Source organism: Rissa tridactyla, chromosome 1, assembly GCF_028500815.1.
Source record: "Rissa tridactyla isolate bRisTri1 chromosome 1, bRisTri1.patW.cur.20221130, whole genome shotgun sequence".
Taxonomy (NCBI): domain Eukaryota; kingdom Metazoa; phylum Chordata; class Aves; order Charadriiformes; family Laridae; genus Rissa; species Rissa tridactyla.
Genome location: NC_071466.1, coordinates 195,439,413 through 195,456,018, shown reverse-complemented (window position 1 = coordinate 195,456,018; position 16,606 = coordinate 195,439,413). Strand labels below are relative to the sequence as shown.

Below are 16,606 nucleotides of genomic sequence, written 5' to 3'. Positions count from 1 at the left end.
TCTTTAAAGTTTAGAGAGCTTTTGTAAGATGGCATTGGTATGGATCATCATTTCACAAACATTTGTAGTTAAATACTGACAATATTTCTCAACTTTAAGAAATCTTGTAGTTTTAAATTTTGACCTTGTTTTCTAGTTAGAAGCAATTATTGCTAATTTTTCTACATCTGCTGGTTATAATTAATGCAGTAAGTAGCACTATTTGGAAAATGAATGAATGGATTATGTTTTCTGTCTTGATGGATTTTAAGTAGCTTCTTTTAGTTATATAGTGATACATAAGCGCTTTTGGGATCAGGGCTTACTAAAAGTACAAAATGCAAAGTGCCATGTGACAGGAGAGTACTTTCCAAAGGTGATCCTTAACATCAGCTAAATAAAATGGAGGTCTGCATAATTATACTTTTTTAGCTCCAGATGTTTGAATCATGCTATTCTGAAACTCCTCTGTATTTCTTTTTCTAAGTTGGTGGTTAAAATGTGAGTGATAAACAGACTGTTATTTTTTATTTTATGACTTCCTAAAATTGGTCTTACTGTATTAAGCTGTATTGTAACAACATTTAGAAACAACACACTGCATTATTACTTCATTAAAGCAGCAAAGATTTTTCTGGTGCAGAACAATACATGCACTACACAGAAACAAACCTGAAGTGTAGTCCTATAATATGCTTTGCAGCTGTTACAAATACTTTCATTTAATTATCCCTTGCGAAATAGATGTCAAATGAGACCCAGAAAAATTTCAGAACTTTGTGGACTGTAAGAAGACTGTTCATTAAGAAGTATATGTTCAGCATTGAAGGACCCTTTACAAGGACAGAGACAAGTGCTTTCTTATATTTCTTTACACGCTTTTCTGTGTTTTAAGATCTGAAGTTGATTTTGTCAGTTTTGTATAGTGAAGATAATGACTTGGAGGGAGGAAACTTAGCATAGATTTGGGAAGGTAAAAGTTTGAAATCAAATAACAGTGGATCAATTTTTCTGGTATGTAATTCCTTTGACAGTATTTTTTTAGTAGTATAAAATATTAAATACTTAAATCTGTATTAAAATACATCAGAGAAGCTTAAAAATGGTAAATTAACATTGGTATGTTGTTGCTAATTTCCTCCAATTTTCAAGCAGGGCAAAATCCCTTTCTCATCAAATGTTGGTCATGATAGAAGAGAAGCCTTTTTAAAAAATTGTAGAGATCTCTCTGATTATTTTGTTTATTCGCTAAACAAACAAACAAACCAACCCCCAACATTCAATACTAGCTCAAATGGAGTGATCATTAAATATTATTATTATATTATTGTGGTTATAAATTTTATAATGATGATTTAAAGTTATCATGTCATTCCAAGTATATCAGTTATATTAGTGGTTGATTATAGTATAAAATATAATTATTATTTTAAGCATTGAGCTCATGTAGCTAGTGAGGATTGCTTCAAAGACAGCTAAAATGAATTTCAGTGATTTTGTGCATCACCCATAGCACAACTTTTAATATTACACTTGATAAATTAATTGGGATATGCACAGCGCCTGAGGCTGACATGGCATAAAGACAATATCGCTAACTTGTTAGTGCTTACCTTTTTCTGAGAATTTTGTTATTCAAACTGTTGGAGACTAAAAAACTCACAGTATACTATAAATTATTCTGTTATTTATGCCTTTCATGAGAGTTTTCCTATTATTCTTTTATTGCCTTCTGTCTGTCAGTTAATTTTTCTATTAAGCTATGTCATACAATTAGCACAGTCTGCTGAAGAGAAACAGGTTTCATTATGTCTTTCGCGTTTCAGTGTTTTGCTGACCGTGGTAATCAAAGATTGTCACTAATTATTCCTTATTTCCAGTTGTTCATGACTAGTAATGGAACCATTTGCTGTTTCTTATCCAGAATTAATTTAATCAGTGTTGGCTGTTTGACTAGTGTTGTTTTTTTGAAACCAGGACTTCTGGGTTTTCATCCATAATTTGAGTAAAGTGAAGCTGGCAAGCTCCTGAGGTAGCGAGCTTGATCTGTTTTCATATTTGTGCAGTAAAAGACAAAACCAACTCCTTTTCTAAGGATTTTTTTTTTCTTGTAAAGAAAGCTTACTGGCTTACAAATTCCTCTAAAAGGTACCCTTATGCTAGCCCTGTTAGTTTCTCTGGTGAAGGACGTTTTGAAGCTAAGTTAGTCATCCTTGTATCTGACAGCTAGCATTCAGGTTATTTCAATCCGTTTGTCAGTTCCGTCTCCTAAGTGTAGAACTACTACAGTGTCCCAAGTAAAGCCAGTTGAAAAATAATGGGAAACTCAACAAACTTCAGGTTCTTTATTTTGTCAAAGTGACTAAATTCATAATATATATGCACTAAATCGGTGTTCCTCAAGCTCAGTTCTGGAAAAGGTTTGATAATTCAAGCAATCAGTTCAACCTCTCTTTCAAAGGTAGTTTTAAGTATTTCATGATACAGGATCAGAAGGTAATAGGCTTTTTTTTTTTTTTAACCTGTGGCAGCACGTCCCATCTCATTATCTGGGTCCTTCAGAATACACTCTCATTTGGGAACATTAATTTGATGTTATGGATCATGTTCACTGTGAACAGTTTTCCCTTTTCTCTCTTGATTTTGGATGAGTATTTCAGCCATGAGTTATTCTCAGTGTATTTACACATGGCTTTGCTGATTCTTGGATCTTTTCCTGTGGGTCCTTTGATCCACAGCAGTTAACCATAAGGGGTAGAAACCCTTTAAAAATTAAGCTTTGGTGATTTTTTTTTTCTCCCCCTCTGCAGTGCCTACCTCATGGGACAAAATGCCTTGGCATCACAAAATAACAGAAAACTAGCTTTTGTTGAACCTATATGCTTGAAATCCTATCAAATGCAGCATTTCAGTCTTACAGTCCAAATGCCTCTAAATTTTTCTTTTTCTGTGCCAGTATTTCAGACCATTATTTCTGTTGTTTTTGAGAAGAGTATATCTTCAGGAACTCAGGAAACCGTAGTTTACAGAATATATCGTGAGCAGCTATCACTGTATCACTGAAATTTTATTGTTTTATTTAAGTAGTAAATCAAGTAAGATTTTGGTTCTGAAGTGGTAAATCTGTTGGTAATCTTACTTTTTCAAAATTACTTTGATAGCTTAAAAATATCTCTATTGATATTTCAATACATAAGTGTACCAAGAACTTACCTTTAGCCAAAAAAAATTTAGAATCCTCATTATTTGTTAAATACTGATGTTTTTCTAATGTGTTCTAGATAACTAACAGTGTGTACTGATGTAGAAGACCATCAGTAATTAAGGGAGTATATCAGTCTTCACATACTGTAGCTGGAGTAGTTAAAAAAAAAAACCTATAGCAGGATTAAAATATTAAATATAGACAGTTCTGCATATGGTGAATTTTAACTGCTGGATCAACAGTTGACGTTTTGCTGGTGCTGATTTTTTTTTTTTTTAATATTAACAAATCACAGGTCTTAACACTTGATCATATTCTCTATAGAGGTTATTTTATACTCTCTGGGTAATAATAATAATTAAAAAATCCCATGAAAACTAACTTAGATAATTTAAGGACTTTAAGACTGAGACTCCAATTAAGATTTCTTATTGTTATCAATTTTTAATCAAACAACAAATTTGTTTAAAAAAAAAAAAGTTATTTAAAATCTCAATCTAAGGTATTGAGCGTATTGAAGTAGTTCATTTCCATTGCAGGTATGGGATGGCACAAAATGTCCCTATCCAACATGGAAGGTGCCTGTGGAAGCAAGAGACCTGGAAGGAGAAAAAGTTGTTCTTCATCAGCTGCGAAATCTAACGGTGGACATTCTAGTCTATGATAACCATGTACAGCTGGCAAAATCACTTAAGGTAATGCACATTTTCGTATTTCTAATTCTCATTTTGTAGCCTATTTTCTGCTTAGAACTCAACTTCAGAGAATGTATTAATTCAGTTCTGCTGTTAGTTTCAGATGTTCCTCGTTATCTTTCACTGTATTTCCTATACCTTTTATTTGAATGCAAAACTCCATCAGCATGTGAAAAACAGCATCATTATCCTAAAATTGCCATGAAAAAAATTCTTCCAATTAAGCAGTTCTTTCCAGGCACTGGAATCCTGGGAAAATAATACACTCAGACAATGTATTCTATACTTTAGAATTATTTTTTAAATAATACAAGGTGGGGTTAAACTTGTAGTCCCATTAAAGGCCCGTAATTCTAAAGTCAATAAAAGATTTTCTGTTCTATAAACTCCTGCAGTTTACAGTGCAGTCTTCATTTAGTGGGTCACTAATGTTGATTATGCTTAGATAGAGAAAACAACAACATAATTAAACATTTGATCTTCAGCAATACTGCCATCTTGCTTCTGAATATAGTAAATTAGCAAAGAATACATCTTTCATTTTATGCCTTGCCCTCTATACCCAAGCATCGTTTTTAAGAAAGTTTTTACCAGAAAATAAAGATAAGTGATAGTCATTTGTTAGGTTGGGGCTATGAGCAGACATGAAATCAATTTGATATATTAATGCCTGTTCATAAGTAAATGACAGATAGCAAAATAACTTGCCTTTGTGGAAGAATTCATAACAAAATTTGCAGAAGTATTTCATTACTTACAGGTTCTCTTCCAGAATTTTTCTCCACCTAACTAGTGTAATCTATTGAATTAAATAACTGCTGATGTTCCAGTGAAGCAATATGTTTTTAAAATTAAGGGAAACAATATTTTAATATTGATAAAACATATTTTCTTGAGTAGCTGATGATACTCCCTTTATTACTCTCCCATTTATATTCAGGAATTCTTGTTGAATATGTGGTACGTGGGATGTCTTCCATCAGCTCTCTCCATTTTTTTCCTTCCTGTGAGCCCTTTCTTTCTTATCTCTAAAACATCTGTGCCTTTGTTGGATGCTGCACTGTGAAGCAGAAGCTCTAATACCTGAGGGAACTGTTAAGAAACCTGGTTTGACCTACTGAGCAACACGGGCTGTTTTTCTCCTTCTGGCTGTGTCCAAAGTTGCAGTAGTTTCACTCATGCAAGCTGTAGAAGTTTTAAGTTAGGTCATTTTTGAACACCGCTTCTCAGTGGATTGTCTTAGTGGAGTTATTGAAGAAAAAGTGCTGATATTCTAACAATTAAACTTAAGAAAGATTTATTAAGTTCAGGTTGCAATACGTGCAATTGATTTTATTTCACAAAATAATCTAAAGATAATGAAATTTTGGCAGATTCTTCCTAAAATGGAAGATTTGATAAAAGGGGTTTTTTTAAATACTAATGGAAATAATTTTAAATCATAAGAAAGTATTATAGAAATACTCTGTGTTAATCTGTATAATATTTATTTAGTTTAAGGTCTTGTTAGGCAAAGATTTTTTTTAAAAAATCATTTATGTAGAAGTGTAAAACTGGAGAGTGTTTAGTGTATGCATGTGCACCTTCCTAAGTGTGAACTCGAGAACAGTGCGGACCAAAACTATACTAGATGTTTTGCCACTTTATGGTTTCAGAAACAATAGCAATAGAAGTGCACTGTTTTTCAGCCATCTCTTCTGCATTTGACAGTAGCTTAGAATTGCCTTTTTTAATGTAAATTGTTACAGAATTGTTAGGTTACTCTCTCCCGTGTTGTCGCGTACCATTTGCAATGACAGTTGCAGCTCTGAAATGATGTTTATGTAGGAACAATCTGTTTTATGCAGCCTTGATACGAAGAAGGGCAGATTGAAGAAAAAAAAAAAAACCAAACCTGAAATATTTGTTCTTGTTTTAAAATTGTATCTGTGCGTGCATGTTCAGACAAGGAAGGTCTGAGTAAGTACTACAGTCTAGAGAAAGTGGGTAATGTATTACAGTGAATTTTTAGCGAATCTTGGAGCACAGTGTCAGGGATATTCCTGCAAGAGTTTGTTAAAAGCTCCTTGGTTGGATTGTCTGTCCAGAGAACATTGAAGATATGAGTATTTTATTCCATTTTCTGCGACAGTCAAATAATGTTTACAATTTTCAATGGAGAGAACTTTAGTAATATTGAAGGTGTGCTGCAGTTGGTACCGTAAGTAGACTTTTTGTCCCCTATATTTACACTGCTGGGTAAGACTGTAGCTTTTCAGCATTTGCTGCCTTATCAGAACACAAACAATTTTCAGAAATCTCATCTCTAAGGCAGGTTATTTTCTGGGGCATAAAGACACAAGCAACAGCTACAACTAAGCAAAGACAATGGCGTTCACTGCTTTTTCCCAAATTTTACTCTTCCTCTGACTGCCTGGGGTGCATAAGGCTTTCTCGTTATTCCAGGAACCCCAACCTGCAACTAACTCTCCGGAGCACAGTTGCTCCCCGTAGGTTGTAGTTCATTGTTTTTCAGCCTTTCTTATTTCAGTTTTTCCAGAGGTTCTCAGGATTCGCTCAGACCTTGCTGTACAACTCAGGAATTCGAATATTTTCAGCTGTTCCTCCCACTGTATACAATGTCATCTCTTTTTTGATAGTAGTTTGGACTAAGAAGTCTTGCTTGCTTTTCTAGTGGCTGAGTCACATTTCCAAGCTGCAGCCTAAATGAGTTAGATGGCTGTTAATATCTAGCTTCATGATTTTCATGCCTGAGCAGCCCTCCTTTGACCTGTCAGTGGTATTTTCCCCACTTCTGTCTTTGTACTCATTAAATGGGGAAACAAAAACCAAACGAAAACACCCCCCATCTCACCCCAAAGTCCTCCAAACCTTTTAATGGATTTAAGTTGGTATTTTTTATTGCAAAGGACCACACCCAAGTGCTGTGTATATGCTTCCTCTCATTTGCAAAACGTTGTGCACAGTTTACTCAGTAAAATTAGACTGTTGATAGGATAAAATGATGACAAAGAAATCTCACTGAATATCATCAGCCATAAAATAGGCATAAAAATTAGTACAGATCATTTTGTTAGTGATTCCTGTAGATAAAGACAGCCTCTTGTCATGAGTGTCTTTCTGGCCAAATGTGAATATTTAACTGCCGTGGTAAATGACCGTTCCAAATTCATCGGTGTCTTGAATGTGAACACAACACTATATGTTTTGAAATAATGATGAGATTTTGTACGGTAAAAGTTGTTTTAATTAGCTAGTTACAGGAAACTGCATATGTGACTTCTTCATTTTAATTCTTTTTAGTCTTAATATGTATTTTTAAAATAGTCATATTTGAATTAGAATGCAAATAGGGTATTAGTATGTTTTATATTACTGCAAGAAATGTGTTCTTCCTGCTTTAATTTCATTTTAAATGAACTTGCTTTAAATGAGGTAGGTAGCTCATAAACAACTGCTGTAGTCAAGTAAGGAGTTGGTTTTGTACTAGATTTTAGTGATGGCTCTGTAAATCATGGTGTTTACTCTAATGTAGATTATAATTTCTTCTCAGTCAAGACACTCGGTCTGCAGGCATTCGGTGATCAACAGAAATAGAGTAACATTTTCAGCCGTGACCCCCCCATGTGCTCGCCGCTGCTAACAGTGAGCAATGCTGCCTCCCAAAGGAATTCACGGAAATTGCACCCCGTCTTGCACGCTCAGATGTGGTGGGCTGTGCTGACGTTCATAACCTTCCGCACTTTTTCAGTGTTTGCCAGTGCATCTCTTTAGTATCGTTCTAAGTGATATAGAATACGTAGAATAAAATGACATTTTCATAAAAGGGATCTAATAAAATGCATATATAGGAAGATAGATTTTTAGCGTGATCAAATCTTGGGAAGTTGAGTGCTGCACTAAAACATGTAATTCACTTGACTTTTGCATGAATTTCAGCACACAAGTTTAGAAGACAAAACCCGTACTTTGTGTCCTTGGCTTCTGGGCTCTCCTCTCCCATGTTTAATGTTTTATGTTTGTACATATGGTAAATACTTACTTTTTTCATACATTGTTTTTGAAAAGAAGAAATTCTTCTATTATAATAGACTTTTTCCTGCTTATAAACAAATTACTCTTGAAAAAAAAAATAGTAGTTTGGCACTATCATCTTGACAGAAGGTTATTTGATAAGCAGAACTTAGCTAAGAACTTCTAAAAAAACTTTCTGCAAAAGCATTTGTCATAGTCATTAGATTAGTTTTATAATGTGACTGTCCCTTGCATTTTTGGATATTCAATGTAATAAAGTGAAATTTAGCATCTGGAAAGAAAAAGACATAAATAGCTGCCAGAAAAGCCTCTTAACTCCATCTAAATGCATGTGCTCTCCTGTTGATATACTTTGAATGAACAAAATGAGCAGCCCCCTAATAGTGCAGATCAATTAAAACTCTAGTAAGAGCTCCATGCCAGAAGCAAAAACAGGTGCAGGCTGAAGTGCACTTTTTATGTCCCTCACGCCTGGATTTGAAAACATGCTACCTTTATTACGTATTATTACTGTTTAAAAGAGCAGTTTGATACCAGCATTATATAGTCATAGTCTGTTCCTTGATACAGAAGAGAATTCAGAATCAAGATGCCACTCTATCTTTTTTTATGCATATATACATACGTGGATACGTGTCATACTTAGACCTGGCCAATCCAGTCTTATAGGAATACTTTTTGGGTTTCTACTGGTTAAAGTTACTCTAAAGCAGGAGTTGAAGCTGAAGACGTAACAGACCGGCTGCTGTAGTATTAGCATTAATTGAACTAAATTTAAAATAGTTTTTCATTTATATATGGCTATTTAAAAGATACTTAGAGCAAATGTAAATCCAGGTTATTGAATGTGTGTAGCGTGCCAGCTATCAGCTGGATCCTAGGTTATACCTTAAAAAAATATTCGGGTGCTATTTACTTTGATTCAAAGGCCTTCAAAACATATCAAAGGGAATTAACTATGTAACTAAGTCTCCAGATTATCTACATTTAGAACCTTGGTTTGGATTTGGGTTTTTTTTTGTGGGGGAGGTGGATAATGGGAGGGTATTTTGAAATAAAAGCAAAGTTATAAAGAAGTGTTCGATGTTCAGCACTCCATAACTTCTTTTTTAATAGGTACTGTATTAGTTAGCCTATTTGTGTAACTTGACAAAACAGTTTCAGAGAACACAAAATAATTCTAGGCAAAACAAGAAGCATATTCTCCATCTACCTGCGGAGAAAATTTAACAGTTAGGAACAGTGCCAAAATCATTCAGTTTATAACATGTGTTGCCTTTTGTCCTGGTGCTGGAAAAATGTTATGTGTAATGTAAGAACAAGATATTAGAAAGAAATCTGGGTTAAACAGATGTATTTGTCTGTATACAGAAACAAATAATATGCCATGCATTATGGTGGACATGAGGTCAACTGCTGAGTGCAATCATACATGGACAAATCACAGCGCGTCAGTCTATGGAGGGCTGTGTTGTGAATATAGAAGACAAATTGTGCCCTCAGGAAACAAAAATATTGCCTCGTTTGATCTATGTTTTTAAGTCTGCTTGAGAATCAGATTTTGTAAGAAGGCTTATGCTGGTTCTGAATCAGCCTTTGCTGCCAGTACTGTTGTCTGATAAACCAAAATAAGCAGGTCACCCAGAGAGGTTTTGGACTCTCCATCTTTGAAAATATTCTAAATGCAGCTGGAGACAGCCATAAGAAACCTGCTCTAATTAACTGTGCTTTGGGCACAGGGGTTGGACTAGGCAGTCTCCAGAGGTCCCTGACAACTTCAGCTGTTCTGTGATACAGTGAAAACAGGAAAGGAGCTTCCTGAGGCCTAGGATTTTCCAAGTAAATAGCTATTTTTGTGTTAGCAAATATTTTTTTTTTTTCTTTAAGATTGGAAGTTTTCTGAGAATTTACAGTATTCATACAAAACAAGCAAGTGCTGACAATGAAGATGTCTCACATATAGAATTTCATCTTCATGGTGGCACGTGTTACGGTCGAGGAATAGGAGTCTTACCAGAAAGTAACCCAGATGTTAAGGAACTAAAAACGTAAGTTCTGTGCATTTTTTTTTTCTAGATTATTCTGGAAAAATCTAGTCTAATATAACAACTGTACAGTTTAGAATTGTAAATGCATGTAAGAACCAGAAACTCTGGAACAGAACATATCTTTAGCGCTATAAGGTGAAGACTAAGTATTTTGGGGGATAGAGATATAAAGACTAATTTTTCAAATTGGAAATACAGTAAGGATTAAGGTGGTTTTAGAGTGCTGTAATAATAAGGCCTGGCTACATTAACATACTTATTCTGTTTCATAGTGGCATGTAATCTTTTAAAGATAAAAGCTATGATTAAGCAGGTAAATTTGAGCACCTTTTAAGCATGCGCGTATGTGTTACTTGGAAAAGGTGAGACTTAAAAGATGTTAAAAGTGAAGCATATAATAGAAATGCTTTACTGAACTGTATTATATACATAAGGAAAGACTAAGTAACCAAAGTCCACATTCCTTTATCAGGAATTCTGTTTCCGGTGATACAGATTTCTTTTGGCACTATTCCATGTTTAAACTTCCAGAAGTGGTTTGGAAAAGTGTGTCTCCTCTGCATCATTAATATGCACTCCTGCAACTTCTGGCTCAATTAAGTTTTATGTCTCTGCTGGAAAATTTATGTCTGAACATTATACCTGTCTATTGGTAAACAGTAGGTTTCATATAAGTATATGTATAGTCATATATATATGTGTTTATATACGTATGAAAGAATTCTCTAGGTTATAAAATATTTAGCCATTTATTTTTAGATTCTTAGAATCTGTGGATCTGGCAGAAAGTCAGAATATGGAAAGCATGTCTTCAGTGGAATTAGATGGCACTTTTAACAATGTTACAGGTAAGAGCAACGGAAAGCTGGTTTGCTCTTTCTTCTAACATATATATATGGTCAAGATAAGGTTACAGTTATTGCTTCTCTAAATGTATAATGTTACTTTCCCATACAAAGCTTCAGAGAATTCTTTTAGATTATTAGACTGGAAATTGACATTACCCTCTCCTCCTCTCTCACAGCAGAAGCCTTTCATACACACATGGAAAAATACTTTTCATAGGAGGTACTGAATAAATTATTAAACATAGATGGTGTTCTAATCATACTATATTAGATCATAAAGCAGAGTGACATAACTCCCTCCTTCTAAAGGGGGATTCCTCAGAGACAGGCACTGAAAACACTACTAAACAGCTGCTCGCTGAGGAGCCCTGTTTGATGGAAAGCTGTGTCAGTGACAGAGTTGGAAGGTGCTGCGCCATGGAAAGGTAGTGTCTTATAGACAGTTTTACAGATCCAATATTATTCTTCTAATGGCGTTTTTAACCCAGAATAAGAATAACTAAAAGTGAATTAAACTCTAAAGATAGTTGGACACAGTCTGTATCTTTGCTTCTAGCTTTTAAAATCCTATATTACTTAGCCATTAGTAACATACTGTGACAGGATATTTCTAAAAGGGTACAAAAATCAAGAATAAATAAATACTTCATGTGTAGATCAAAACACTGCAAATTCAGAAAGAATTTTACACAGTTCTACTGTATATGTGTGGTGGAGGTTGTTCAGAGGCGGGACCACACAGTCCATATTTTTTTTAGAATAATGTATTTATGTTCCTGTCCAGAAAGAGTACAGAGGGATGAATACAGTTTATGTGAGCGCTATTATTCACAGTATATGTTTGAAAAGTGTTCATTTTGATGGGCATTGCTATTTAATATATGCAGTAGTTTCTGATCAAATATATGTACTCTTGATATCTGATGTTTGTCTCCTGTTTACTTTGCTTTTTCCTTTTGGTATATTGTTTTCATGCATTATTAGTATTTCCGTTTTCCTTTGTTTAGCTTTTTGTTTCGTGTATCTCTCTGCCTATCTATCTATTTTTGTGTGCACATGATAAAGAAGAAAGGAAGGAAGGAAAATAATTAGGAAATTCTTCTTGATTTTAGATCTTGAATCACACTTACAGAGATGTCAGCAGTTATCTGTTACAGGTAAGAAACATTTTGACCTCAAAGTGAATTTTATTTTTACTAAAGAGCAAGAGTATTTTTGAGACATCAGCTCAAAAGTTGAAATAATATCTTTTACCTATTATAGTAAGAGCTATTCTAAGAGTATAAATATATAAATGTTACATTGGTTTTATTCCATTTTTAAATTAATATGGCATGTTTATATATTTTACTTCTTTTTGTTTTTTTCTACACGTTGAATTTGTATACCCTGAAGTACACCATGCTCCCACAACCTGTTATGATTTATCTTAAAAACTGTAGTAACATGTTGTATTGATAAAACTGAGGCTGCAACTGGGGAGGGAACAGAAGGTGAGAATTAAGGGAAAATGCATACCTGCAGTGGCCTCTTCCCATATTCCAAATATTATGGTGTTTAATAGGTACACGTGGCCTTTTTTTTTTTTTTGCATGTTTTATTTTTCAGTATTAACAGATCATCAGGATTTGAATAACACAGAACTGAGAACCATTCTGAACAGCACAGCTCCTCAACAGTATCGCATTAGAGCAAAGCTGAGAACTTATAAACCCCAGAAGCTCTATCAGTCTGTTAAACTTCATTGTTCCAAATGCAACTCTTTGTAAGTGTTTCACACAACAGAAGTAATTAGGAATTGTTCTATGTTTTGGTGTCCTGGTTTGGGATGCGTAGATTTTCAGTGTATTTTCATCCTCTTTTTTTGTGTAAAATGAGGTAAATATAAATATATTTCATATTTTGAGCAAAGATTGGAAACGCACTGAAAATAGGTAGGAAAATTTTATATCGTCAGATGAGGTCTATTTACAGAATCCTTTGAGTGGTTTCAAAACAATCATTTTTCTCTATTTTCATATTTGGCAGTGCATTTTTTCCCATACTGAAGTTGTCTTTAAGTACCTGTGTTTGTCTTGCAGTTTTAAAATAGGATATGTAAAAAGATGTGATAGTCTCCAAGTGAATGAATAAAATATCTTTGACTAAAGTGTATCTTCTAGAGAAGGCATCTGTTCTTGATCCAAAACTGTCAGGGAAACACCATTCACCTTGGTATTTTTGTCCTTTTTCTGAACTGAGTTAGTTCACTGACCATTTTATCATTGTTATTTCCCTTCTAATGTCGTTTGTCATTGTATCAAATAACGCTCAGTCAAAGAATCATATGCTATTTCTGATGTATATTCATCGTAAAATGAAAGAAAGTTTGTTTGAAACGGCCTATTTTTGATTAAAATACTGTGACATGCATTACTGTGCTATTCATGATCATATGAATCCTGTACACTTTTTTTGCCTAACTTAGCCTACCATCAGTCCTAAGCAAACAGCTTTGTTGTTACAGTTGTAAACTATTGCCTTCTTAAAGTCGTGGCACATTAGCATTCTCCTAGCCTTTTGAAATTTTTTGTGCAATCAAGATTTATTCAATACAAACATCACTGAGAAAAGAAAATGCCCCTACTATCCTTGTCTTACAGCTTTTGGATGCAAAGTAGCACGCTTGCGGCTCGCAGCTTGAACAATATTAGTCCTTATCAGATGTTGTTGCAACATTCTCTTGGTTGCTAATGTAAGAGGAAGCGCTTCATCATCTTCACAGCATACAAGTACATGATCTTTATTGCCAAGTATTAAAAGGAGATAATTGCCAACTATCTGTGCCATTTTTGTCACTTTTTTGATATATTTGCCAACTCTGTATAGTAATAAGCAGATGCAATTGTTAGAATTTTGTTTATTCCTTATGAACTTTATCCTCATCCCACAATTTTCCATGACTACCACAGATTTTTATATATTCTTGACACTTGTATGTCTTGTATATGTCTTGTATATGTCTTGTAGATGTCTGTCTTGTAGATGTCTTGTAGATGTCTTGTAGATGTCTTGTAGATGTCTTGTAGATGTCTTGTAACAATATGCCTTGTAACAAGACAGTTGTTAGTGTCTTCATTTTTGTTCATTGGAGTTTCCTCCCATTTCACATATCGCTGCCTTTTCTTTGCCACAGAATTAGGGCAGACTTTTAACTAGATAGATTTGTGAGGCTTCAGTTAGTATATTTACTACTACTACTACTACCACCATCCTGCTGCAATGATGGGACTACTTGCAGTACTTTTCCAGAAATTTATCTTCTCTCGGGTGAGCTAAGCGGCCCAGGAAGGAAACGTGATTTAGGGGAATCCTTTCCTCTTACATCTTCTGTTGTGTCAGAAGTTGTTTCATGTTCTAGCATATGTTGAAGAGCCTGACTGGACAAAGTTCAGTGCAAGATTGATCCTTTATCACTTTATGCAGTAAGATGCATATAATGCTTTGGGTATAATACCCTTATGAGAGATGTATTTTTGGTTTTTAGACTTCAACTAAAAGCTTCTCTCTATGTAGCAAAATGTGGAAACACATTGGTCTAGTTTTATATACGTACCCACAGTACAGACATTTAAATCCTTGCGTTTAGTTTAGTTCAAAACCACTTCATTCCATTCCCACCTCTGTGGAAAATCTACAGGCAGGAAGGCTGGAAGAGTTTAATGGGTGTATCTGGAAAGGTGACCTGTTGTGTAGGGTCCATTGCTTTTGCATTTAAAATAGTACTACAGGAACACGGGTGGAAAGAGTTCATGTGAACAGCACTGTATTCATGAAATGAAAGTTCAGGTTCAGGAAGACCTCTTGTGTGCCAATTCTACAGTCAGAAGAATAACAGAATACAGCAGAAAAATAACAAACTTTGGTTTCCTAGCCAGGAATTGTTCTATTCATTGGTGGAAGCAGCTGCTTTGGGGTTTGAAAGTGAAACCGTCAGCATAATCTGCAGGAGTTGATGGTATTTATTCTTTAGCTCCACTCGGAAGCTTGGTACCTGTTTTCTTTCAGTGTCTTATGAAATAGCCCAAGCTTTTGTATTTATTTTTTTTTGGTCACAGTTCATATTCCACCTGAAGCCAGCAGATCTGTCTTACTTAGGAGAGAACATTCTAATGCATTTTTTCCTTTGTGTGCCAACCACTGGCTTTTTGGTAATATTGGTAAAATTTGAATGGCCTGCATTTCTTCTCTGTGGATGACAACTGGAAATGCACGAGTGGTGCACTCTAGTGCTCGAGCAGGACAGGAAGGAAAGTGTGTGGTGCAGAGTTGCAGATCTTCCCTTTACAGTACATATGTGAAGCTATTCTGCTCCTGCCCTTTTTTATTTTTTTTCCCCCTCGAAATATGCAAAGTAAAATAAGCTAGAACATAAAACTTGAAATTATCGGAGTTTATACAGTCTTTTCACTCTACTGAAGTGGTATGCAATTGTGTGGCCCATTTAAGGCCCCAGTGAAATCACATAAGGCTGATATATTTGTTTTTCCATGGATTTACATATGTGTGGATGAAGCCACTAGGCTACTTTTGGTCCTAAGTAAGATTAGATTACTTAATATATTTATTAACATGGAAATTAATTATCGTGTCATAATTTGCTATATAAGTCTAAATGTTTAAACTGATGTAACACCCTCATGACTATATTTTAATATTTATTCGGAGTACTGCCTTCCTTGTTCCTAGATTGCTTAAGGAGAAGCTGTTAGATTTTGCTTATTCATTTTGGAAATTATTTTAGGCGAGAAGTTCCAGATGGAGATGATTTTGACTTAATTTTACAAGGCTCTGAAGTTACTACCCCAAACCCAGAATTGCACAATACGTCCTGGTATGATTCTGTAATGTGGACCACACCAGACCAGAAACAAAGGAAAATAGCTATCCATTTTGTAAAGCATGATGAAATGCTTCAACAGCCTGAAGATACTTTGCTTATGATAGAAGGTAAGATAAATTGAAAATATACCACTTACGACACAATGCCTTTTCTGAGTATCACCAAAGTTAAGATACATTGAAGCTGTATTCAGTGTAAGTAGTGACGATCATAAATGCATCTTCAAAGAAAAGAAAAACTCAACTGGAACTTTGTTACTGTTGTGCAAACAGGAAAAAGTCATCTGTGAAGGTCTTATAAGGTACTTGTATCTATTTTAAAACTATACCATTAAATTTATTGTTGATTCTGCTAAAGTTAACATCTGAATATGTTTTTCTTTCCTAGCTGTGCTTGCTGATTTTTCAGTTCTGATTTGAAAACTTACTGAATCTTCTAAAAAAAACCCTGTTTTTAGTCTTGATATGGAAAAGTTTTGGAAGGCTTCTGATAATACAAGCCTACAATTAACTTTGTCAGCCTCTGGATGTCAGTGTTGTTTCAGATTAATAAAGGTTCTCAGTGTGAGGTTTTTTTTGTTTGGTTTGTTTTTTATCAGATTTTCTCAGGCAAGAGAAATAGCCACTGAACTTTAAACAAAGCAATTTAGCATGAATACTAATAAGGAATGCTCTGAATAGAATAAAAGTAATAAATAATTACATATAGTACCATTCTGAATTTAAAACAAAGTCCTCAATTGTGCTCAAGTAAGCGTGTGAATAAGCAAATGTAACTGAGGTGGTCCTTTGCGTAAGGGTCAATGACAAAACCCCTTCTGTTTTCTGCTGTGTTTTATATTCAACTAGTTCTGATAGCAGCTTTAATTCTGACATATTCCAAGTTGGATTTTTTTTTTCTTGCAATCTAACCTT

At 34.6% G+C, this 16,606-nt stretch overlaps 1 protein-coding gene across 9 annotated transcripts in view; it reads left to right on the top strand.

Moving 5' to 3' along the window:
* POT1 (protection of telomeres 1) overlaps nucleotides 1-16,606 on the top strand; it is a 95,052-nt gene that overhangs the window by 45,251 nt on the left and 33,195 nt on the right. For all 9 annotated transcript variants that reach the window (XR_008466382.1, XM_054201173.1, XM_054201189.1 and 6 more), the window contains 6 exons: nucleotides 3,724-3,879; nucleotides 9,802-9,962; nucleotides 10,722-10,810; nucleotides 11,923-11,967; nucleotides 12,419-12,575; nucleotides 15,594-15,799. Coding sequence is in view for 8 of the 9 variants with exons in the window: in XM_054201173.1 (XP_054057148.1) it covers nucleotides 3,724-3,879; nucleotides 9,802-9,962; nucleotides 10,722-10,810; nucleotides 11,923-11,967; nucleotides 12,419-12,575; nucleotides 15,594-15,799 (814 nt within the window). In the remaining variant the exon portion in view is untranslated. The remainder of the gene's footprint in view (nucleotides 1-3,723; nucleotides 3,880-9,801; nucleotides 9,963-10,721; nucleotides 10,811-11,922; nucleotides 11,968-12,418; nucleotides 12,576-15,593; nucleotides 15,800-16,606) is intronic.